Source organism: Gordionus sp. m RMFG-2023, chromosome 1 (assembly GCF_954871325.1).
Source record: "Gordionus sp. m RMFG-2023 chromosome 1, tfGorSpeb1-WG-v2, whole genome shotgun sequence".
NCBI lineage: Eukaryota > Metazoa > Nematomorpha > Gordioida > Chordodea > Parachordodidae > Gordionus > Gordionus sp. m RMFG-2023.
Genome location: NC_088775.1, coordinates 9,026,539 through 9,053,966, shown reverse-complemented (window position 1 = coordinate 9,053,966; position 27,428 = coordinate 9,026,539). Strand labels below are relative to the sequence as shown.

Genomic DNA, 27,428 nt, shown 5'->3' with positions numbered 1-27,428 from the left:
CGATTTTAGAGAACGAAGAAAAAATGCATTTGGGATATCTTTCTCACAATAACTATTATAATATTAAAACTTTAAAAAATGGCTTTAAATAATTTCATGCAAGCCAATTATTAATGCAATTCTGCAGTTTACAACTTATATTTTGATTATATTTCAATATTCAATAGATTCGAACACATCTATAGAGATGAGTATATGCTATCAGCAATAATTTACCCGCTATTTAAATCGGATTGGCCCTGGATAAAAATATCAACGAAGGAAGAAAACTTGAACTTATTTCCGGTTTAAGAAAAGATCTTGACAAAGAAAAAGCAAACTTGATTTCTTTGAAGAACAATCCATACCAGATTATTTTCTGATAAAGATCAAAAAAAATTTTTTTTTTGATGAGGATGAAGATTCTTTTGAAGATGATCTTTTTTCAAAATAAAGATTTTTATTTAATTTTTTATAAATACCCATAATTAAATGTTTTTTTTATTAAATATTATAAAACCCTTCCATATTTTGCGCCTTGTGAAGGTTTCTTTAGCACGGCGAAAGCAGTGTCGCTCTTGTTTATCTGATCAAAAGTTTGAAAATCAATTGTTAAAAATAAATAATAAATGATTACAATAAATATCTTATGGTGTATTTTTGTATAATTTTATTTAATTATTATATAGTTTTTTTTGTATATGATTTTTTAAGTAATGAGAAACGCGTTACTTTTATGAATAGCAAATTACTAGTGAAGGTCATCGGTCCGGTCCTATTGGTCCTAGACCAAGATAGGGCCGATTGTCGGACCGATTTTTTTTTGAGGACTGTAATCCAGACCGGTCTTTTATTAATATTTAAGTTTGCTTTACTATTCAATTAATATAATTTTTGTATATTTTATTTTATGATTTTTCTAGAGGAGTTATTTTAGATTTTGTTAATTTTTATTTTACAATATGAAAATCATAAGTTTGTCCAAGAAACATTTTACTTATAGTCCCAATAAAAAACATAGAGTTTGTGTTCACTGCAGTACCAAATTTAATGTACCATCAGCAACAAGTAACAAAATAATTGTTTATAAATAAATTAATCAAAATAAGCAGTATTATAAAAATATTTTGGTTATTATTAATATAGTTCTATTTTTTCTTAAGAAACTGTCTGAAGAATTCATTGTCAAAATAACTTAATCTTATTCTTAATAAAATAATTAGGTACCTTAAGCAGACATCTGATAAAACATAAAATATATACCTTTAATGATGAAAATGAAAATATCTTAAAAACACAATCTACTCTTAATTATAATATGCCCTCCACAAGCAAAAATCACTTTCTTCAATACCATTGGATAAATTTCAAACTGAACATATGAACCAATTAATAATAAAATGGGTAATAATGGACTGTCTGCCAATGAAGACTTTTGAAAGTTCATGTCTTCATTTAATTAAATATTTAAACTCAACTGCTACAATTTGATCTAAAAACAAAGTTAAAAAATTTTATACAGCTAATTTTGAGAAACTAAGAAATTCTTTAAAAGATATTTTAAATAAAAATAATTCTTTAATAAGCTTTACCACAAATATGTGGGGCAGTATAAATAAAATTTCATTCATAGCCATTACTGCACACTATATTGATTCTTCTTTTACATTAAAAAATATTTTACTTGATATAAATCATATCCCATTTCCTCATACTTCTGAAGAAATATCCTTAGCTATAAAAGAAGTAATTGATGTATATCAATTGGAGGAGAATATACTGGCCTGTACTACAGATAATGCCAATAACATCCTAAAAAGCATGGATATTTTTAAGAATATTTATAAGGAACAAAAATTTAAAGTCCCTCTTCTAATTCCTTCCATGGCAGTTCTACAAACAAAGACATTAGCATTTGTATTAATTATTATATTATTCATAATTAATTTTATATTGTTTATATAATACTCTTATATTTAATATAAAACAAATTAAATTAAGTAAAAAAAATATGTTTTTTAAACATAGGACCGTCTGGACCAAAGACCGGACCGTGACCTTCACTACAAATAACGCTTGTTACTTTTTTAGACGTAACGAGTAGCGCCGTTTACAGCACCGCTTTAAACGTTTAAATGGAAACCAATATAAATATTATAAAAACAAAAATTAGATTCTTGCTCAAGACACTTACGCATTATTTTGTTCGTTTTCTATTTAAGGCGACCCCTCGCGGATAAGATTATATTTCCTTAATTTTGATAAATTCAAAATTATGAGAATATTTTTTATATAAAAAATATTGAATTTAGAAATACCTTGTACACCTGACATTTATTTTTGTTATAAAATAAATCAATTTTCTTTTAAATAAATGTTTACCCAAAAATTGGCTAATAAATATATTTTTATATATAGCAAAATAGAAATATCCTATATAAAATCGAATATTAATATTTCATTATAACTTAAATAATAAGAAAGTTTAAACCACTAACGTCACCAGGGGGAAGCGAAGGGACTCGAGCCCTCTGAAAAATATATTGCGCTCCCTAAATTATTAGTAAAATACCTAGAAAATATAAGTAGTTTTTAAAATATTTCCTAAATAGTTGAGCCCCTACTATTGCTTTATCAATTTTTTTTCTAACTCATTAACATTAAGAAATCTTAAATATCGGTATATTTTTTTAAAATTTTATTTTTAAAGAAAAATTAGTTAAATACTAACTGCTATTTACATATGGCAATTTTGATTTGTGGTTTTTTTCTAGGGCAAAACGATTTTTCGGTTAGACAATGTGTGAAAAATATTTTAACGGGCTGGGTAATTTCGCATTTTAAAGCTTATAATTTATAAAACATAAAAATTTTATAGGCCGATTTGTACGCGCCATAGTTTTTATATAATTTTATTAATTTAAATCATGCGTTAAACTATGTATTTCGACATCTAAAAATGAACTATTTTCAAGAATATTTTGGAATCTAAATATATGGCATATAATTAATTATAAATACATATTTATTTACGGAAGGCTAAACAATTATTTGGAAAAACAAATCCTGGGAACAAAAATATATTTTTTTAAAAAATTATAAAATATGATTTTAAAAAATATCACCAAAAATATATATATAAAGAATGAAATAGAATGAATACGCTGTGCGCAACGTTAGCGATTCTAAATCGTCATGTAATATTAGATTAAAAAAAAACACTTTTCTCATATTTTTATTATTAAAAACTTAAAAATAATTAAATATATATATTTATCTTTCAATAGAGGCAGGAAAAATTCATGGCCAATAAACTGAAACTGGATAGGTCAAGGAACGAATACCTACTGAGCTTAGCGGCTGCTAACACCACGATCTACAGGTATTTCCAAGAGGATGTCAATGATTTGATAGACGTAATAAATATAGAGATTTTTTTAAAAATGATCTATTATTTTGAATACTATTTATACTTAAACCATAATCAAAAGAAAACTTATATATATTATTTAGTATTTTTTAAATAACGCGTAAATTTAATATGTTCACTATTTTAAGAAGAAAAAACGGAAATATTTACAGGAAAAAAAATAGTTTTACATTTATGGATACATTTCTTTTATTATAAAAATACATATTTATTTTCACATTTCTCATCAAAAATAAGTGTAGTACAGTAGGCTTTCTTCCATCCTTGTCGGGGACTTTGCAACTGTACTTACAGGGGGAAGATAAACTGCTTAATTCGAGACAGGAAGGTATGAGAGATACGCTAAAGGCTATAAACGATTTAGACTCCAAATCTGATAAGCAGCGATTTCTGGAACTCTACAACAATCCATTCCAACTGCCAAACAAAATTGGCTTTCGTCATCACAGAGGCGATTCGGTTTTTATTTATATATTTTACTATTTCTCCTTCTCTCTCTTCTAGCAGATAAATTGGCATTACCAGAATTCGAATCGATTAATTTTGTTAAATTACTTGGTACATCTAACATGGAACTAATTTGTTATCATTAGCTTAACAAAAATGAGAAAAAATGGCATTTAATCATTATTACATTTTGGAAATATAACCATGCCGAAAAAAATCACCTAAGCTTAGAGATTTTGCCCACAGATGATATAAAGGTTTGGACATCTATTGCTTAAATTTAGAGGCATAGGTAATAATATTTTGGTTATAATTTTGATTTATTCTTTTTTTAAAAAAGAGGCTAAATCTAGGCGTTTAACACATTCAGCCGTAAACATTGCCCATATATTTGGAGAATAAAAAATATGACATTTGTTCATAGGTAGATTTTATTTAATAAATATCGGATTGGATCAGTTGAAAATTTGTAAATTGGCATGGCCCCATGGAAAAGGAAAGAAGAATTCATTTCTATAATTATTTACCTTTTCAGGTAGGAAGCTTTTCAGCTGTCCCAGAATTTGCCGAGGAGCTCAACACTCGTCATGCTCAGTTAACTTCTCGCCTGGCGTCTCTCCGAATCGAGAACGACGAAATTTGGAAAACTCTAGAAACGGCCGAGGCCTCTCTCTTGGCAATCATATGGGCGGCTTGTCAATACAACGTTGGGTCGCTCTTCGACAATAACAGTTATAACAGTGGGAATAGTGTTTACCCCTCCCACATTCAACCGTCGGACGAAGGTTTTCGATCAGGTGCCGGGGTGACATCAGCGGTCGCAGCAATATCTGGGTAATATGAATGGATTCTAAAGGAAGGGATAGAAAAATTGCCGAAGAAAAGGAAGGGAAAAATAGAAAAGCCTTAATTAAGTTTATTTTAGGCAAATACATATTTAGATTTACAAAATTGGCATTATAATCTTTATAGGTAGGTAAGCATTTTGACACCAAAACATGACAATACTAAATGAGTAATAACATGGTTATGTGAAGTAAACTTGAGAAAGAAAAAACGAATATTTATGAATAGGAGGCACCATAATTATTTATTCTATTATATAATTATGTAATGAATTAAGTTTAAAAAATTTCATAATTATTTTTCGGAATCGCCGTCGTCGTTTCATATACGTTCCTTAGTTTTACCCAAGTTCCGTTTCCTGTTTGTTAAATCCCAGTAAGTTGGCAACTCAAGTTAATTGCGCAGTAACTATGTGACTTTAAAAAAATAATAAATAATGTATGTTTAGAGGCTATAAAAAATCGCGTAAAGTTTGATTGGCATATTATTTTTTTAAAATTATAGTAACAGAATATTTATTTGCTATTTAAAAAATTATACTCATCTAGAGGGGCCACCCATTCGGTTCATGCAAACGGGATTAAATCTTCCTTTTCTGCCGCTTCAAATTTGGCCTCTTTGTCGTCCATCGAGGCATCTGATCTGTTAGCCTCAAGTGATATCACGTCAATCATAAAGAATAAGACTGACAGACAGGATGTCGAGGAATTTTATATCAAGGTTCACGTTTTTTTAAAAAAATTTATTATTTCATATTTTTTTCCGGGAGGTATACGGGTATATGGGAAAATTATATTAGTAAAATAAACTCCCGTCAGACCTAAAAATATGAGAAAATTTTACAAAATTTTGGGATGGGCAGATTTTTTTTAAAAAATATGAGAATATTGTTGGGATCATAAATTAATGCTGTTCGTATTTTTCAATTTCCATTTGAATAATTTATAAAAATATACAAAGCCAAAATTATTCAAAATAAGCGAAATTTTTAAAAAAATTCTGAAATGTTCAGAAAGTAAAAATTCTAACCAGGCAAAAAGATTTTGTGAAAAAAAAATACAGGGCGGGTTAAATCCAGGCCCCCGTGTAATAGGTACCTTTTCAGATTTCTGGATTTTAATGCAGCATTGTCGCTGGCGTGAGAGGCCAAAAGCGTTCTCATCTCACCCTATATTTAATTTGAGCAAGCGTGATGCCATATTGTCTTTAATATGTAAATATTTTTTATATGATATTTTATTAAAATTATTGGTCCTTGGAAAACGTCGTTGAGAAAATACTTTTGTCAGATAATTACTTTTGCTAGGCTTATTATTTATTATTTTTTTTAAGAATAAAGGGATAAAAAATCATTGAATTTTAATCAGGGTTCTCTATGGGGATTCATAAATGTTCAATTCATGCTTGAGCTATGGGAGGATGGTAGGTATATAAATCATTAGATTCCTACTAAAAAAATTAAGAATAAGTCATGTCCTGGTTCTGCAGATTTTGCTATGAAACCCTATTTTGATTTGTATGTGTGCATAAAATAAATATTTTGGATTGGCAAGAATCACAAAGGCACTACTTAAATCTAAATAGCCTATGTTTTTTAGAATGTTTAAAGAAAGATATAGACGGCTAAGTGGACTGCTGTTTAAAAATTTGACGAACTAGGACACGGACTAATAATTGGTTCGCATAGAAACTTGAAAAAAAAAATAATGTGTCAAATTATATTTTGATTATAAAATAATATTTTCAGATTCTTTATTACTGAGAGGTATAGCTTGGGTAATGGCCTAAGAACGACTAATTCGGCTCAATGTTTTGTGTCATAATATTTTTTTATAGATGAGCATCGAGACACGAGTTATCCCCTCCCCCCTCCAGCTTTTTAAAAAAAGATTTAGCAGAAAAATCTGAGGGTAAGATGACAGTTTTCAACTAAAAACTCATCTTGGCCGTTTCTGGAATCGGCTAAAAATGTATTCATTACCCAACAACTAAACTAATGAATGAGAGAAAACTAGAATCGTCCTGTTTTTTTATTTTCTCTAATTAACCTTGAAAACATTGTTCATATTTTTTTACATCGACCAACCTTGTATTTTTATTAATCCCTAACTCCCGTGCAGAAATTTAAGGAATATTTATTAACCGGTGATTTGATTGCTCGCCTTCAAGCTAAATTCCTCATGATTCATTCCGCCCTGCAGGAACTGCACAAACTTTCGGGTGGCTCGGGAAATTTCGAGAAATTCACGCTGCTCACTACATCCCTGATCCCCTCGGCCCATGGCAAAACGCCCAAAAAGAAAAGGGTCATCGGTCAAGCTGGAAAGGTCATACCAGCCGGACAGAGGCCTAAATTGTTTGGCGGTAGCTTGGAAGAATATCTAACGGTATATATTTTGCGTACCATGCTTATATCAGAACATTTATTACTCCATAATTTAATAACCCTATCCTTCCACTTTTTAAGCATTTTATGAAAGTTTCTTAAAATTAGGGTATTTGTTACGGATATTTCAAATATATAAACCAATGAAATTTAGCAATTTTTTTTTTATCAACTTTGAACATTTTATTTTTTATTCATTATTTATAATATATTATATATATTTATACTCATAGGCCACGGGTCAAGACATTCCACTTATAATGCTTAGTACTATTAGGGTCATCAACTTATATGGTAATATTTTAATAAACTGGGTTCTAATCAGAACTTACTAGTATTTCAATTTTAATTAGAATTAACGCTTAAATACTCCGTTCGCTCATACATTTTAATTAGGTAGCGACTTCTGAATAATCATGTATTTTATATAATGGTATATATAATTTCTTCATAAAAGCGGGGCAATTTTGATCTAACCACTAGGGTTTAGTTTTAAAGTTTTAGGATCAACAAATATAAGCACCTGGAAGAGTGATAAAAATTGTCCTCCGCTACTTCTCTTTTTTGTAGAAATTTGACACTCCTATCTAATATGCTTTAGTGAAGGAATATAAAAACCGGCCCACACCGCGTTTATAAAATAGATTTTAATTCTAGCTTCATCATTTTAAATTTTGAAAAATGTTAACAAATTTATGAATCAACAAGACGTTTTTAATACAAATATCTAATCAGAGATGCATTACACGCAATATCGGTATAGACCCGTTACTTATTGTAACAATATCGTCACTTTTTCGATGCCATTATTGCCCTAAAATAATATTATATATTTTTCTTGCAAAATAACGTTTAAAAATTGTTAGTGTTTATTTTTAAAACCATTTTTATTTTATATAATTTTTTTAAAAAAGGATGGTATCCCTCTTTATTTAAACCCTAATTGATTACTTTTTCGGTCTTTTCAAAAGAATTGGAATTTTTTGAAAAAAATATTTTTGATGTGCCCAGTGCGGATTTCACAAACAGGAGTGCAGAGAGGGGTCGACTACTATGGAGGGTCCAGGAATTTTGGGAGTGGGGACAAAGGAGACCAGTTTAGTTGGAATCTTCGTCACCAGTTGCTAATCTAAAATAGTTTTTAGTGTAACACAATCTAATGCATAGTTATAATAAAATAAAGAAATCTGCATCAAAATATTTATTTTAAATTTATTAATATTAATTTTTGTTAAAAGAAGTTATCTCTTTCATAATTACGGAATTGAGATAAGGAGGGGGGGGGTGTATAGAATTCCTCTCTGATTCTTACGGTCACATGGTTACTATGAATATGAATTTTATTTGGGAGATTGAATGATATATTTATGGAATTTATGTACCTGGTTGTTATATATAACCGCTCCAGCCATTCCCACGGTTCTGTTATCTTAATTTTCTCATGCTGTCGGAGGTTAATTGCTCCGCATTCCCAACGATTGCCATCTATATGGGAAAAGGTCATCTCTGGATCCTTAATTGCATGCTCAAGTTTATTAGCGATTCTGCTTATTCTCTGATGTTCTCCCCTTGCTCGAAGTGGTAGTCAAACTTATCCCATACCCCAAAACGTAATTACGAAAGAGACATTTTCATTTTACAAAATTACTGTCAATAGTTTTTTCGGGTTAAATATTTTGAAATGGATTCTCATATTTTCTTATAACTATGCACCGATTGTGTTACACAAAAAAGCCATTTTAGATTCGCAACCCGATGGCTAAGATTCCGACAAAACCAGATCCTTTTGTCCCCACCGCCCAAATTCCCGACCTCTCGATCGTAATCGATCCCTCCCGTTCGTAGTACCTGCGTAGCGGGCACAGAACATAACAGGTATGGCTGTCGCTCTAAAAAAGGAAGAAAGAAACCATTCTTTACTATAGTTTAAAAAAATTATTCTAATTTTACCGTGGAGTTTAAATAAACTATATTATCGCGTATTATATGTTTAAATGATTGTTGTATTTTTTTCAACAATATTTTGTATATAGTAGTTATCAGGGAAAAAAAGTGGTTTAGGTGCATCCTAATAACACATTAACCTATACTGGCGGATTCGTTTATTAAAGGTTCGCATACATTAAAGTCAGCTGTAGTTGACGTCATTGAATGGTATTTCATCTAATTCACTTTTAATGGCTGACTTCAATGTAAGTGCACTTTTAAAAAAATATACATTTTAATAAATGAAACATCATTATAATAGGTCAGTGTTGATGATCTAAATATGAACTACGATACTTAGTATATACAAAGTCTCTCCATGACCTAGTTTTGGGTTGGTTTTATAGACAAGACCTGTAAACTCAAATTAACTTTCACGAAATTTAAATAACTCTTTCCGCCCAGTCCTAAATACCTCGGTTTGATCCTTATTTCTACAGCAATTTAAAATTTCTGAAACTTAATTTGGGGTTCTCAGAACCGCCTATAGGACCATCGTTGAGCTTTATTTATTTTATATATTTAAAAAATATATATATTTCAAAATTTTAGGATTGCATCATCAAGGGATATTTCGAGTGTCCGGATCTCAATTGGAAATCAATGAGTTCAAGAATGCTTTTGAAAGAGGTTTTTTTTCTTCCTTAAATAAAATGAATACAACTTAATAACATTTAATTACGGGAGGGCCTTCTTTGATCTAAAGATTTTGATCGTATTTTCGTCCATTTCGGGTAATTATTCTATTTATGCATTCACCAAATAATTTTTTAATAAAGATTTAAGAAATATTCTTAATTTACAGCTATTAAATGGACCAATTAAAAAGGTGAACGAATTTACGATCATAGCTAACCTTAATTACACCTTACTCGTTTTTTTATATTAGAAATTAAAAAATCTCCAAATAAAACATTGTTTTCGAGAAGAATTGTCCCTTTTAAATTAGATTAGTTGTATGAAGAGACTGGGGGAACCAATTGTAAAACAAAACACAAAATCAAAAGCTAAAAATTAAGACAGAAAGTGTGTTTTATAAATAGCAAAAGTAAAACAAATTTCACTTTTTAATATAGATGAATTACCAAAAAATTCATTTAAAAAAAACAGAGAGGCTGCATCATAGCTAGTCTTTTTTTTTATTTAGAATTCTAATTGGCTGTCTGAATAGAATGTGATTTTTAGACGAAAGTAGATAATATACCATGTATTTATCATTTTAAAAAAAATCGAAAATACGGTGTTCTATTTGCTTTTCTAAAGAGAATGCTCTTCGGAATTTAAAACAAAGAAAAGTTAACCAAAAATAAAATTAAGATGTGCCATGACGTTGTTAAAAAATGCCATTTTCTTATATTAAAACTAGAGTTAATTCTAATTATTTTGGAAAAATATCATATTGAATATTTTAAAAAAAAAGTAAAATTTAAATTCAAGATTTTAAATAGTTGGCCCCAACCCACACTCAGGAAATACAATAATTGTTTTTTAAAACTAATAGCGTTTAAAGTAACGGAGATTTTACAGCACTTTACTTACTTATTATTTCTCTTTCTAAATTTTTTTTAAGGCGAAGACCCACTCGTTGATATTAAAGATAGTAGGGACATGAATTCTGTGGCGGGAGTGCTTAAACTCTACTTTAGAGAGCTAAGAGAGCCGCTCTTTCCTATATGCATGTTCGATCAATTAGTCGCCTTAGGTTCCAAGATAGCTTCTTCATCTGGCTCTAGTAAATTTTTATTATAAATCAGTACTGTAAACGTTAATGATTAAACAAATATACCGCATTCCCGTTACTCGTAACTTAATTTTTAATGTATAAAATATTAGAAACAATTACGTATCCTAGTCCATCGGCCGACTATTTGTACGAGCTTCGAGACCTGATTGCCACGTTAGCTCGTCCGGTTTATCTGACTACCAGATACCTTTTCGCGTTTTTGCACCACCTATCCCAGTTTAGCGACGAGAATATGATGGATCCCTACAACTTGGCTGTATGTTTCGGCCCTACTCTGCTTCCCGTGCCAGCCGATAGGGATCAAGTTCAATGCCAGGCCGGGGTCAACGAACTCATAAGGGTCATTATAATGTGTCAACAAAAGATTTTCCCCGTAAACAAGTTGAGTTACGCATCTCAAATTAGTAAAGCGACGACAGGAGGAAAGGCGTCCGGAGACAGCGATATAATTCTAGGGGCACCTGGTGATAAAGAGGTTGGAAGTGGTGATAAGGAGGACATAGAAGATAACGAGGAAGAAATAATCAAGGGTGAATTAACTAATGTTTTGTTATATAACAGAAAGTATACTTTGTCTAAGTTATCAAAAAAGATTTCGGTATATATATCTCTTGTTCATAAATGTAATCTACTCGATTCACCCCCCCCCCCTATCTTTTCTAACCATTTTTAGTCTCAATTAACTTCTCTTTTTTTAACCGATTAGAACCACTTTTACTTTCCATGTTATTATGTAAAATAAAAATATTTAATTTTATTTGTTGAAACTAGACGCCATATAACATATATCTTTATGATATTCTGACACGTAGAAAAGATGGTTGTTTATCTATAAATTATCTTTATCAAAAGTGTATCTTCATATCCATTTAAAATTAATTTGCCAAGTTTACCCGGGTAAGCGAGTTTCCTATGATGCCCACTCTCCATTGCGGTCCTGCCCCTCACTATTTGTGAGATCTATTTTTCCCATATCGTCCGTTATCACTTTTATCCAAGTAGTCTCGGGGTTTCTTAATGGCCTTGCTACACATCTACCGACTTTTTCTTTGCCAAATCGTCTTTCGCTTGACATGCCCAAACCATCTCAGTCTATTTTTATTTCATTATTCCAAGGGCTGGATTATATAATATATTCTCCATAACTTTATATGCTTAATTTGGCCAATCACCCAATATTTTATCCAAAAATTATTACGCGAGTGGAAATTTTGCTCATAGATGACACAGAATGGTTTTGACATTTATTAACGAAATATCGAGGCTTGCATAATTTTATTTTTGTCTAGAATCTTGATTTAAAATTAACTTAATTGAGACCTTTAACAACACTACATCCGCCACGCATTATTTGTGACAAACTTAAATCCACCGTTTTACCCTTGGATAAATTTTACTAGCATAAGGGTGACCGCGGAGTTGAACAATGGGCACTTATCTTTTTAACTTTATATTGAATTTAAAAAAATTACTGAAGCCATTGGGGGTTCTAACAATTACTACAGGAACGAAGGCCCATTTTACGACGAATTTTGTCGCTACCCGGTTCAGGGAGAAAACAATCCGACTGACTTGGACTACTTGGAAGATTTAGATTTGGTGGATAAACAAGAGCTCAAAAAGGAAGCGTCCCTCGAAAGAACCGAGGATGAACTCGAAATTGCTCGAGATAAAAGTTTATTTTTTATGCAAATTTTTAATTTTAAACATTACAATTCGTGGCTTTAGTGTTGTCAGATAATCTAGTTCTTTCTACTCAGAGTCTATAGTCGTAAATCGATTTAATCGACTAACTTAAGTTACGAACTCGGGTTATGAAGTCGAGTCATTATCACTTGATTTATAAAATTCCTAACCCTGACCCTTAAGCTTTTAAAATATTTTCTGTAATATGTCAGGTGTCTAAAATATGATTTTTTTTGAAAGAGATTGCATAAAATGCTGGTGTAATTAAATATTAAATTATTTGTTGATGCATTTAAATAGTTCATCAAAGCGTTTTTTTCTCAGGATAAGCTTTTTTAAGGCCATTTTCCCATTTTATTAAGAACGCATCTTAATGGGCTTCTCAAGCTTGGTAAAATCAGTGATTTATTTAGATAATGAAGAATTTTTCTAAAAATATCTCAATAATCTAAATGTAATAAAGAGGGGAGGGCATCAGTTCACAACCTAGACTATTAGATATTCCAAGTTGACTATTTCCCCTTAATCTTTCAGTTTTGGTACTTTCGTGGGGTCTATACGACCCCAAAGGGATTCCATAGCAAATCAATCACACGCGGCCATCGATTTTGATAAAATTTTTCTTATAGGTGAATAAAGTGTTGTATTTGGTGAGTCCAAATATTTAGGCTCTTTGCCTGGGATTCAAACGAATATCGGTTCAGGTTCGGTTCATAAAAAATAAAAATATCGGTTTGGTTCGAACCTCTAAAAAACGGTTTGAAAACTTTTGTATTCAAACCTACATTCGAATTATGTATAGGTAAGAATATTATTTTTTTATTTTATCATTAAAATAAAAAACACATATATAAAACCTTCATTTTTATTAATTTCATATTATAAAATAATATTTAATTTATAAATATAACAAATAAATATTATTCCCCGCTAACACCAAATTTCTTTTTTCTTGTTACCAATCCCCTGTCATGTTTTTTTACGAGAGTAATGTAAGTTTTAATAGTAGCTGATATTAACTTTATTGCCAAAAAAGCAGGACAAAATTTATATACAAGAAAAAAAAAGAATTAAGGGGTGAGATTTTATTTGTAGAATGTCCGGAAGTAAACTATGAGTTTATGTTAACTAGAGGTCTGCAATGAGTGGGTTTTTAGCCCGCTTGCCTGTTTTACGGGGGGGGGGCGTTCAGGTTAAACCCCGTTCATTGCAGACCTCTAATGTGAACCTTATTATTAATTTTAATTAATTATACACCAACCGAATGTATAGAACACGGGCTCACCCTGAGTTCAAGATTAATTCACGACTCGAGCTCATAACTTGAGCTTAGGAACTGAGTTTGCAACTCGAGTCAGTTTTTGGCTCGATTACTTTTGACCCAAAATTTGGCTCCAGTTCTCGTTCTATAACTAAATTTAGTTCTTTAACAAACACTGCATGACCTAATATAGGTCGTTTTGAAAAAATAAGGATTAATTACTATTTCCTGTATCGGCCACTGGAATCCATGGACTTCTATCAAGGAAGAGGGGGTGACGCCAGACCGTCTTTTAGATTGGAGGGTGGTAGGACTGATTTTTATTTCCGTTTTTACTCATTTGGTGGTGAGAAGATGGGTGGGTAAATTTAAGAAAGAGTGTGGTAGTTGGTAAAATTTTTCAGGGGACTAAAATTGTCATTTGCTTAGTGGGGGTGTAGAAGTCCCTACTCTTATCGGTGCATCATTAAAATTATATGATTTTCAGTAATTAATATCTTTATAAACCTTACAATATAAGAGTAGAGTTTTATTTGTTTTTAAAATATTATATATTAAAAGCACTGGAAATTATAGTTGAAATATGTTTAATTTTTTTATATTCCAAGGACTTTTAGACGATACGGATCTGAAACTGGGAGCGAGAGAATCCTTTTCCATTTCGGAAGATAACTCTTCTGATGAGTCACCACCACGTTCTCCTTCTCACGAAGATGTAAATGATATCAGCGAGGAAGAAGGTTTCTAATATATTTTTTTAAATTGTAATCAGCTTATTATTATACTTTTGTATATCCCCATTTTTTTACAATTAAAATGTTGAAATATAAAATTTAATAATCTAAAGATGTTGGGCTATAATACCTTAGAAATATATATATATATTTATTTTTAGATTCTATCCTAAATTTTTAATAAAGGAAATTAAATAAAAACTTCTCCAATTTAAGTTAATTATGGTCACGAAATATTAGCTATAAAAAATATACAACGTCAGTGGATTTCACATTCTTTTTTATTTTTTTTTATTTACCTAAGAAAATTTAACCGTTACCGAAATCAAAAAAAAACGTGCGTCTTTCAAAATCCATTTTTAATTCGTGAAAAAAAGGTGTTTCATCGTTGGGTCAATTTGAAAACGACGTTATAAAATAACAAATCCTTAATTTATAATTGTTATCAAATGTAAATACTACCCAGTTCGATATAACTACGTCATCTAGTGAAGATCACAGTCCGGGCCGATTACCGATCCGATATCACTAATCTGATTTTGTTCGTTTAAACATAATTGATATATTTTAATTTTTATTAAACTATAAGATAAGTCATATAAAAGAAACTTACCCTCCTTATCAAATTTTAATTAACTTAACATTATAGGCATATTTTTTTCACTTATATTTATCAGTAAAGGTATATAATAAATATTGATAATTCATTTTATTTATAGAATAAAAATCGCTATAATATATTTTTTTTATCAATAATCATAATCAACATTCAAATAAAAATAAAATAAATTTATGTATTTAGTTTTTTTTTTTAAATTATCATTTCAATTATTTAAGAAGACTTAAATATATTTTCTTATATTAATAAATTTAAATGAGACGCAATTTTATCGGATCCGATAGGAAAATTTGATAGATAACCGATATTTAAAAAAAGACTGAATTGGTCTGATTCTATAAAATACAATCCGGAAAAAAATCATTTTATTTACTACACAAATCTTGGATAAAACGGTCCGGCCAATTTTTTTGATTTTTCGGGTTGTGAAGCGGTTCTGAACATTTTATGTTGTTAAGTTTATCCATCCCACTATATATAGCACAATTACTAGGAGAGACCATAATTTTATCCAAAGTTATTTCAATATATAATATATTTAAAAATCAATTATTTTTTAAATAAACGCTATTTCTTGGTACTCAAAAAAAGGCAACAGAAAGAAATCTAGCTTCATAGGCGAAGGCAGGAGAAGGCGTTCATCATTCTCCTTTCTGGGAACCTCGACCGCAAATTCTTGCATCGCCGCCGCCGATATTTCCGAGAATCATAAGGACGGTGTCGATATTCTCAGCAAAGACGATTCTACCGGCCGCCATAACTCGGGTAAAATTTAAAACATGAATGCTTGTATACTTTATTATTTACATCTAGTTTTCGCAATTAATATTTAATAACATATGTTTAAACTGTCTGACTTTGATTGTTGGTCTCACTAAAAAAGGGGGAGAGTAGGTCCTACAGCGCACGCTCTCTGGCTGGATTTTTTTTAATAGCCTAATGTATATATTTTTCTTTTAAAAAATAATATAAGCGAGCCAATTAGCTGTGGCCCGGTTCAATTTCAAAGCCCGAAACTCCAGCGAAATTTCTTTCGAGAAAGGGGACATCTTGAGGCCGCTTTACAAAATTAGTCCAGATTGGTGGAAAGTTAGTTTAGTCAAAACTGGTAATAAAACGGATATTATCAAGAAGGAAGGCCTAGCCCCTCATCGATTTCTGTCTCTCGTTAGCGTGGATACCGATACCAAAATCAAACGTGGGGAAACCGGTGAACATAGGTTAGTTCACTGACATGCCATAATTTTATTACTCGATTCTTCATGCCTCATAGTTTCAGATTTTTTCTTATTGCCTATTTACCAACCCTAATAATTTAAGAATCGATAAACAATTATTGAAAAACATTTAACACCAGAAACACCTTGACTTCGTCTAGAGTTTACAAATCCCGCGCAAATAGCGATACCAACGTGTCGAACCCTCCGGCTCCTTTCCCTATCCAAAGCATCATTTCAATTCCCGCCGGTCCTCCTAAAAATGCCCCTCCCTCGCCTCCCTTGACCCTCAAACAAAACCCTGTCAAGCGGCCCAATAAAATAACGAAACTCGGGACATCCCTCAAGGAAACCCTCAAGAGTTCTAAGAGCTTAGCACGTTACAATGACTCTTCAACGTTGCTAGCAAAGAAAAGCGATTCTTTCTCTTCCCCTTCTCAACGATCTACAACGTTACCCTACGGTCAAACCGACAAACATAATCACACTCTCGATACGATAAAAAAACATGACAAAAGAAATATGGTAACCGAAATTGCTCCTGCGTTGCGAGGTTACTACTTATCGGATAGCGAATATTCCAACCCTACGCCAAATTTGACCAGTCGCAGGATCACACCCCACCACTCCCCTCCTCTCCTTAAATCCCTGTACAAGAGCCTAAAACCGGCATCCAATTATCCTTTCCCCGAAAAACGGCCGTTTAGTCCCGAACTTGGCTTTAAAAAACAAGTTAAACCTGTTGGTGATTATTGGCTTCCTTATGATGGTTCTTCCGATAGCCCGCCCGTTATACGGGATATAGATGACGATGAAATCCAAGAATTTTCAAATATCGAAAGTATTTTTAAAGGATATATGATTATTTTTATCAGGGTTTCGTACCCACTCATAATTTTGGTCGGGGTTTAATTTGAGAAAAAAAATTTTAAAATCAGGTTTGCTATAGAAATTTTTTAGTAAATCAATTCCCGTTTTAAGAAAATATACAAGTTTTTACTTATATATTCTTTTACCTTGCTAAGCATTTATTTTGTTGTTTTTTGACGACTCTGTCAGGTATTCCTTCATTCTGACTCCCCAGCTTAGGGAGTAACCCGAATAGCAGATCTTCGTCATCTCGATCATTGTTTTCCCGTCTATTTCTGGGACATTTATATTGAAGGTGTCCCTTTCATGACATCCATAGCATCTCTGCGAGCCCCCCCCCCATCAATTGCACCCTTGGCAGTTGCAACCCCCCCCCCCCCTCCTCCCCACCCCTTTAGCATTAACAACATTAATTTTTGCACTTAAATTATTTGGTTTTAATTTATTTACACATTTATAGGTAAATTCACCCATATATTATTTTGATTATAGTGAATTTAGTGTTTCATCCGATAATTTGGACAAATTTCAAACACTGAGAAGACTCTTTCAGAATCTTTTGAAGTTGGTTATTTATCGTATAAATTGCATTGTACAATTGCTGAAGATCTTCAATACGCTTTTCAGTATTTTTAGACAACATTCACATCTTTTTATTATCATGTTCAATTCTCCTATAGTCATTGTCTCGTTTTTCTTCGACCAAAACATTTTATTGAAAAACAATCATTTTTATTTGCGACCATGAAATCAGTATAATCTCCCATCTCTCAAAGAATCTTTTCATAATTTCGATTGCTAAATTTAATGACTGTTTGGATGGAACCATGCTTCCTTTTTTAAGGTTCATCAAGAGACTTATTAAAGTTAGGTTCATATGTTTCTCAATACGCTTTTTGCCATGTTAGGGATATAAAAAAACAAATTATTATCTAAAAGTTTACCGCAGATTACATGCAGATAATACCATAATCTAAGTGTTTTTTTGCGAGATACATCAAGATAGCCAAAAAAAATGCGCCTGCAAGTACAACCCCAACATGTGTAAATTTTTGCCTCCTGGTTTTTAAAAAAAATATTAATAACAAAATCTGGTATTATATGGAATTGTCTTCCCTTTAAGTCTAAAGGTAATTGTGTGTCGTTCAGGCGATAAATACTCCTGAACCAAAAATCTCTATTATCTTTGTGAAACCCTGTGATAACTACGGGACATTTCATGCCAAATCGATCAAATAAGGCACATTTTCGGCCGACCCCTTTTTAAAATTGTTAAAAATTTCTGGAATTATTTAAATTATATGAAAAAAATGAGTAAACCGTTAAATTTATCTCTCTCAGCACACTTGGTTTCCGAGAAACAGGGCCTCATAGGTGCGACAAATATTGACTTTCGAATTTATAAAGTTTTTTAAATGCATATATCTCAAACCTTAAGAAAATAATTCCAGATGTTTTGGCAAATTTAAAAGAGGTTGGCCGAATCGTGATTGATTTGGAATGGAATTTATTCTCTCCCCTCAATTATGATTTAATAAAGTAATTATAAAGAAATGTCTTTCTTGAATCATCGGGATCATCTTAGCTACCGCATCGACAGATTAATTATAAAGACAACATTTTTGTGCCTGGTATAGATGCGGGTTGAAAAATTAATGTCCTAAAAAAATTTGAATTTGGTAGAAAATTTCCTGAACTCAGGTTCGACCCAGTGATTTGGGATTATATAGACCCAGTGATTTTTATTCAGTTTTTTTGTTTCCATATCTCTTCATTACCTTTTTCTACTTTAGACATTATCCCTGATCTTTTACTAAACCATACCATGGGCCTTGCAGATCACAATTTTTTTTCGATATTAATGTATTGGATGGATTTAATACCTCACAAATGTATAGCTCGCAGTGTTATTCTTCTTTTTAGTGACCCTTTCCAGGTTTACCTGGGTAGGCCATTTTCCCTTTCAATTCTCTTTTTCCGTTGCACTAATTTTATGTGATTATCTTCCACTTACAGCCAACGGCATCTATTCAACCAATCGGCCTTTGCCTTTCGTTCAACATATCCAAACCATCTCAGATTATTTTTCCCTCACGACATAACCTTTTGCTTCTATCCCAATCCCTTTTCTTTCTCTCTCAGAGCCGCCCCATAATATCCATCTAATCATTATTAACTCTTCTTTCCAATTTGTCTTCGCTTATGGCTTTAATTTCCCATGTCTATCATACAACTTCTCACACAACTTGCAATGAAATTTTCCCTTCAAAGCTAGAGAGACATATTTTTTTTATCCGTTAAGATTGAATACCTCTCTAAAATCATATAATAATTATAGAATAAATATCGAAAGATAACGGCATTATTTATATAAATATAATCGTACTAATAGCCCGACTCAACGACCCAACTAGCGCCCTATCCAGCAAACTTCGCACTACCACGGCATACTTGGATTACCGACACAGGATAGACAACACTGATTCCACATCTCGAAATGCCTCAGATTTTTCGAATAGCGAAACCCAAATTTTCGATATCAACGATTACAAAGGTGACGCTAATATTAATAAAGTCGATATCCATAAAATTAACCACCGGTTATCTTCGTCTCCTCTCTTCGCCGATACAAGACACAAGCCCGACAATTTCAATGTCCTATTAAGCGGGTTTCCCGATTTGGTTAGCGACCTTCCCCGTAAAATGGGCCAAGAAAATTTGCCGTCCCCTAAGGCTAAACCTCGCGATAAACATAACCTTAACAGCGAAGACACGACCTCTTATTACAACATTAAGGCGAACTCAAATAAGGAAAGATACGGCCTCCAGAGTGATAAGGGTGAGTGAAATTATTAGTATTTTTTTAGATCGTTTTATCTTATTAATTATCTCGAAAGTGGGCAGTATTATAGGTTGGCACTTTTTTTTAAAAAATGATTCGGTTCTTTCTTTTCTTTCCTATAGTTTTTACGTGTAAAAAAATAAATAATTTGGTATCTAAGATGTGTTAAAATCTTTATTCTTATCTAAATTTCCCGCTAAAGTTAAATTTTAAGGTATTATTTTTACATAATCTTGGCATCTCAATAATAATTTACCTAATAATCTGCCCTAAAAAACAGTCAATTTCTAGCCCAAATTTTGAAAACCGATTATATAAGGAAATATATATTCAGAATTTAGCTCATCGGACCCGAGCTTGATCGACGACAGCCTGCCTCCCCCTGTTACCCAAATCATAAAGGGATTCGAGCGAAAAGTCGATTTTGGCGATAATAGTTCTTCGATAGGTTCCTTGCCGCTTATCAAACCCGCTCTTAGGATAAAGCCGGCTTTCCTCCAAAAATCTTCCCCATTTTGCCTCGATCTAGAACCACGCCCCGGCAGCAAGTCCGATTACGACAAAAAACGCCAAAATCAGCAACGGAATTAGTTCGGAAAACCAAATACCCCTCTTAATACCCATTCGCGTCGTTAAATTAAGGCATTCATATACCTAACGATTTTGCTATTTTAGCACACACTTCCACGTTTTACTTTTTACAAAAAAAAGATCCACTATTAATAACCAAATATAATAGGTTGAGAAAAGGGCATTCTAAATGACTAAAAAAAATATCCGAAAATTAAATAATTTCTGTTTGTAAACCTTAAAATATTATATAAAAATTTGAATCTCTTCCAAAAAAATTAATGAATTTTTGGGCATAATTTGATAGGCATTTTATATAATTAAATTTTAATAATTTTTTTTATTCTCTCATATTTCGTTTTTTTCTCATTATATTTTCTTGTAAAAATAAATGAGAATTCTTAAATAATGAAATATCGCTGTTTAATTGTCTAATATCATCGTTTAAATTGTCATTGTTTAGAATATTTGCTTTTAACACAATGATAATTATATTTATCGATCGAAATTTGATAGAACAAATAATCATTTTCAAGATGTTCATTTTATATGCTTAAAGTTTTTTGTGTCTTTTTTAGACACTTTTTCATTTCAAAAATCATTGTAATAAAATTTATATTCCCCTAAAAAAGTATTTTACTTTTATTTCGTGCTTCCAAGCTTTTATTATTGATTATTTATTTATTCTTGTTTACAAGCGCAATGTCCCATATTTTACTCTTCCCAATATTTTTGAGCCCTTTGGACTTGTCATTTCGAGTTTTGTCATATCCCGTTCTACCCCGGATACAAATTACAATCAGAACTTAGCTATTATTATAATAAAAAAAAGACAGTAAATTAACATGAAAGTTTTATATAAATTTATTTATAACATTGTAATATTTATTATTTTTCATTTTACAAATATATTTATCCTTTTTTTTTGTGAACATAATATTTTAAAAGATTGTGTTTTTTTTAGTTAGATGTAAATTATCGCAATATTTTTTTTTTGAAAAATAAATATTATTATATTATAAAATATATTGTGTACATTTATTTCTTCCTTTGCGTTTTAATGTATCGATGATAAAATTTAATTTTTTTTCAAGTGCCGTCCTACTTTTTAAAAATAACATGTGGGAATATATACTAACACCTGCCAAAAGAATGACCTTTAAAAACCTTTTTTAAGCTAATAAATAAGAAGAGTTTTTTTTCAGAATATCTAATTTAATGGCATATAATGCTGACGATTCATTCATTTAAATAATGTGTATTAATAAAATTTTGATGGTGGCAACGCCATTTTGGTTTCCCCATGTAATATGTAATATACTTTAAATAGATATTCTTATATGAGAAACCAAAATGGCATACCACCAGCTGATTTGTATTTTAACAACGCGATGAATGAATTAATGTCATTGTATCAGGTATTTAATTTTTCTGTTGTTCCGCTCGGTCGATTCATTGGGAAAAAAAATTGGGCAACAGGTGTTTATTCCATAATTTTTTTTAAATAATAGCAGACAATTATTTTTATAAAGTTATCTAGCTATGGCAATGCTGCCAATCAGAATATATATAACTTATTTTATCAAAAACTCGTAGAGAACAAAAAACAGGGGAGAACTGGCGACACTATGGCCTTGTGGGCATTTTTTTTATAGAGGCCTCATTTTTGGTTCCCTTAAATGGCTTCTTCGAATTACTTGATTTTTATTACTTCTTATTTTTGAAAATAAGTTCAAACGATTTACATTTGTAATAAAAAAAAAGAATTGTATGACACGATAATCATATTTTATTTTAAAAAATTGCACATCTAAAATCATATTTTCCACTTATAAAAAAATATTCATTGCACATATATATTTTATATTAGATTTACAACCATATTGCACTATAAAATTAAATCATAAATCACATGTTAAATATAAAATAATACTTAATATATAAAATCAATTAATTACACATAAAATCATTGCAAATATACAGTATTGCACAGAGAATAAAATTGCTGCACTTATAAAGTCAGGCACCTATTACATTGTTAATCTCGGCCTCTATTAGCTCTCAGCCTATTTTTAATTTACTAAATGTTCTCTCGCAATTAACCTGCATAAATGACAAATTAAATTGTATTCATATGCCAAAAATAAATTAGTGTATGCACTTGTGTGCATATTGTATCTTTTAAGAATTTTATACACGCATATTAACTTGTTACATTTATTCTCACACTCTGAATTATTATCATATTGTAAATTCCATCTTCATTTGACTCCTCACTTGATATGATATCATCGTCCGTTTCATTTAATTTGCTATTAAATCTTTGATTACACTGGTAAATTAACACAATTTGTGACGTAATTTAACACTCAATATATTTGCCAATTGTGACAGTTTGTACAATGCCATTTCAGAAATACCTTTGCTATTTATTTCATCAAAATGCCTTGGATGCGAATATTGCTCATTCAAAATAAGCGCAGAAAACCGTTCCGACAAGCTGCCCATAATTTGATCAATTATAGGCCCAAATACTTCGACCCTATAAAGGTCAATCGCTACTTGAGGACGTTCATCTTGGCCTTTTTCACTTATATATTCTCTTCGCTGTTCCTATTCGATATTTTGGCAGAGCAATCTGTGCCCAGATACTCTCCGGGAGCTTGAAATATGAAAGTATTTCATTTAAATTAAAAGCCATTTTTATTGAGTTATTTTGAATCGATGTGTTAGTTATTGATGATAGAGAAGACTTAGCATCTTCTATCATTTTCCATGCTGACATATCTAAATTTTTAGTTGAAAAATGTAATGACAGTGGCCCCATTATTTTAAAAATTTGAAAATATATTATTGCTGTACTAAGGGTCATAAATTTACATAAATCAGCGATCAATGACTGCTCTTCTAATGTGGTTTTTGCCTCAAATGATTTATTACCTATTATAAATTGAAGTGCACTTATCGTTATTGGGAGCAAGCTCTCCCATATATCCATCTATTTTCACGTGCCCACCAGCTTGTCTCACCTATTTTTTGCAGACTTCTCAACTTAGTTTGGCCAGATAAATTATTCTGTTCCACTCAAGCATCCATCCTTTTATGTGACTCCCTAAAGAAAGTTGCTAGTCTGTTCAATAATCCAAATAAAATTTTGCCATATTATCGCATGAATCACATATACAGCGATTTAATATCGTTAACACCAAATATAAATACTATCTGGAGTTGCAACCCAACATATTAACCCCTCCAATTATATTTTCTTTTGTATTCCATGTTTTAAAAAGCATTCACTCAAGATATCAAAAAATCCTTTTCCAGATGAATTTGTATCTTTTGTAAGTGCGAAAAGCCATTTTGCCATTATATGTGTATCGTAGGAAAATGGTTGCTTGATCATAAACGCTAATGTCTTGAGTACTATCCATTTGCAAACTAAACCGTTTGTTACCAATCTCCTTTTTATTAAATTCCTGATTTGACCAAGAACAACATCAATAATTTTGTTAACAGTTGTATTTGACAACAAGATTATGGGAGAACCTCTTCCCTTCGATTTTGATTTTTCAGAAATTTTATGCTTTTCTTTTCTAAAGAGATCTCTGAGGATTTGATCAATCTTTGATATAATATGAATCATCATTTCCAGGAAATCCCCATTCAAATTTTCATTTTCAAAGTGTCTAAATGTTTCAGTAGCATTTAGCGCTCTGTAGGGTAAGTTTTGTTTGTCTGAAAACTTTATTATCTAGAATATTTGTTTTATTATATGGACATTGTTATAAATTTGTCGATTTCTTTCATTCAATATTTTAACACTAAATGAATTATCAAATGGCTTGTTTTTTGATGCTCAGAGATAGGCCTCAACTGCAATTAAATGTACACTTGAATTTTCATACTGAATACATATGTTGAAAATTTATTAAGCCTATTGTGAAAATATTTTCGCATAAAGCAAATGCCAGGCAGATTGAGCAGTACACAGCTTTGTATTGCATATTGGTTTTATTGTAATCCATTCTAGGTATTTTTTCACTCATTATCATTCGATAATATAATTTATCATATTTACTATTTATTGGTTGTATTGTAAAGGATGTTGCATTAAAAATGTTAGTTTTTGAGATATAGTAGCTGTTAATTGCAACTTAAAATTTTCACGTGTATGCATATTCAATTCTGAAGGAGATACTGTATGATCTCCTGAATCGATTTGTGGCAAGGAGTTCTTTAAAGGAATAGATGATGAAATTGTTACAGATGAGTGTGACGTTAATATTTCTATACATAATTAAATTGTTTCCGATATCAATAATCCCTTTGTTATATATCTGAAGCCATTATTAATGTAGTTGCTTCTGATAAGTGCGAGGATAATAAAGATGGGATTGCTGTAATTGTAGATAATGTATTATTAGGGTATTGAATGATTTATCTGCTGTAATAATGGATAATATAGTTTTTGGATGTGGCAATGATTGAACTGATGCAATAATAAATGAAGATGTTGCAGACAATATAGTTGTTTCAGGTAGATGTGAATGGGAGGCAGTTGTGGATATTCCTAAGAAGATAGTTTTTTTACATGAAGTAATAGTATTAGAAAAAGAAAGATAATTTAAGTTGTTGTGGATCAGCACCTGATACTTTGAGACCAGCAGCATTTTTTTTTCTTAATTTCTCAGCTCCACCTTTAAATACACTTTTGGCATAAAAAATTTGGATCATACGTTCAAAATAATACATACCCATGATAACTATAAACAAGATAAGTGTAAAATTATATTTAATATAATTTTTTTAAAGAATTGTATTTTAATATAAGGCAATAAAGTAATCATGTTAGGTTATCCTTTCATATGATGTTGCATAAAACATTTACTATTATTAATTTATAACTTAAGGCTAAGCAATTGCATGAACTATGATTTCGATTTTAGGGATTCGATAAAGATTGAAAATTGAATAGAAAATTATATTTATGCATCAATAATGATAATAGATATTTTCAGGAACTCGTACTCGAACCTGGGAACTTAACTTTATACTTTTAATATTATGATAACAATTTTAATTCAAAGCATGTATTATATAATTGAGAGGTTGAATCAGGAATGAAATTTTGTTACAAATATACGAAAAAGTTTTTAATCGTTTATATTGTTTAGCACTTTGATATAAATATTTTTGATGTGTCTTCGCTTTTTATTTATTTTTTATTATACCCCTCCTACCTAATCACAGTTACTTTTATGGAATATGTTTTGAAAAAGTAGCATAAAGATCCTTCTCCCAATATAGCAATTAAAGTTTATTAGAAATTCATGATTAAGCAACTTGTATCTCTTTTAATTCTTGTCTTAAGCGAAACATTAGTATATGATCTAACCACAATATATATATCAACAGCAGAGTTGGGCAGTACCGCGAATACTTGTATCTAAGATACAAGATCCTTTTGTATCTTGTACTCAGTATCTTATTGACATTTTTAATAAGATAAGTATCTGTATCTAAGATCCTTTATTTTGAAAAGTATCTTGTATCTTTTTCATTTTCTTTAAAAAGAAACAGATACAGATTCTTTTTAATATTCATGTTTAAAACATTTACATATCACACAATGTAACTTTATTTTCTTCATGAAATCTTGTATTATTTTCTTTATTTTTTCCTGCTATATTTTAAATATATTGATAACCAAAATTAGTTGGAAATTTTACAAATCACAAAGATAGATAGATTAAAAATAACAACACCAAAACTAAATAAGTAAAGGTTATATTTTATATGTAATATTTTTTAATTTGTAGAATGTTAAACATTTATAGTAGTGAAGATGAAATTATGGAGATAGGTTCTCCTGAATCAAACCTGAATCTTAAAATTCTAGATGGAAAATTATATAAAGTAATTCATGTGAAAAAGGACAAGGTACAAGCCGAATGTCAAAATTGCACAAGTAAAAAAGTTATTAAAGATTGAACAAACTCCTCTACAAACTTTGTAAACATATTAAAGTATAATGTATTCATTTTTATTTTATAATTATTAACATAATAATACCTATATTTAAGTCCCTCTTAGATATTTGTTATTAAATTATTTTACAGAAGATACTTGATTATCAAATTAAAATCATTTTGGATATATATATATTTTAGGGGTGTACTGATACCACTTTTTAGAGGTCGATCCGATCCGATATTCCTGATATTAAATTGATATCGGCCGATTTCCGATCCGATATCATATCTAATTTAGTATTCTGTAAAAATAACTATGGTTTTAATTTTTAATGCAATTCTAAAAGTATAAAAAATATTTTTATTGTTAAATCACTTTTATATAATAAGTAATAACATTAATCTATATACATATTAAGTAATAAACAATTATATTATGAAATTTGAAATAAATATTTAAAATAATATTTAACATTAATATAGCGAAGATTTCTTTTTAGAAATACCAATATTTCCAATTTATCAGAGGTCAGCTTGCAGCGATAGCAACTGTCAATATCACCAGCTTCACTAAAAACAGATTCTGAAGTGATTATCGCACACTTTTATAAACAGAATGAGCAAAAAAATAACAATAGGTAGTGTGTTTATTAATTAATTATAATTATTAAAAAAATATACATAAAAATGGGTTTCGATTTAATTTATAAAAATAAATGATTTTAGATATAACTATTTTTAAAAATTTTATAACAGTTAAAGAAGCCATTTTTATATCGGATCAAATTTTATAATATTGACCGATAATTGATATTTTAAAATGGGTGAAATATTGGCTC

The 27,428-nt window shown here is 30.5% G+C and overlaps 1 protein-coding gene across 1 annotated transcript in view; it reads left to right on the top strand.

Moving 5' to 3' along the window:
• The window catches only part of LOC135922898 (uncharacterized), a 57,000-nt gene extending 36,079 nt beyond the window's left edge, over window positions 1-20,921 (top strand). The window contains exons 6-21 of the mRNA XM_065457410.1: window positions 3,267-3,395; window positions 3,647-3,868; window positions 4,392-4,690; window positions 5,251-5,422; window positions 6,823-7,089; window positions 7,322-7,382; window positions 9,627-9,704; window positions 10,645-10,806; window positions 10,908-11,348; window positions 12,296-12,493; window positions 14,374-14,505; window positions 15,710-15,883; window positions 16,092-16,338; window positions 16,476-17,176; window positions 19,598-20,044; window positions 20,382-20,921. Coding sequence (XP_065313482.1) covers window positions 3,267-3,395; window positions 3,647-3,868; window positions 4,392-4,690; window positions 5,251-5,422; window positions 6,823-7,089; window positions 7,322-7,382; window positions 9,627-9,704; window positions 10,645-10,806; window positions 10,908-11,348; window positions 12,296-12,493; window positions 14,374-14,505; window positions 15,710-15,883; window positions 16,092-16,338; window positions 16,476-17,176; window positions 19,598-20,044; window positions 20,382-20,638 — 3,987 coding nt within the window. The 3' untranslated portion in view covers window positions 20,639-20,921. The remainder of the gene's footprint in view (window positions 1-3,266; window positions 3,396-3,646; window positions 3,869-4,391; window positions 4,691-5,250; window positions 5,423-6,822; window positions 7,090-7,321; window positions 7,383-9,626; window positions 9,705-10,644; window positions 10,807-10,907; window positions 11,349-12,295; window positions 12,494-14,373; window positions 14,506-15,709; window positions 15,884-16,091; window positions 16,339-16,475; window positions 17,177-19,597; window positions 20,045-20,381) is intronic.
• Window positions 20,922-27,428: the final 6,507 nt, after the last annotated feature.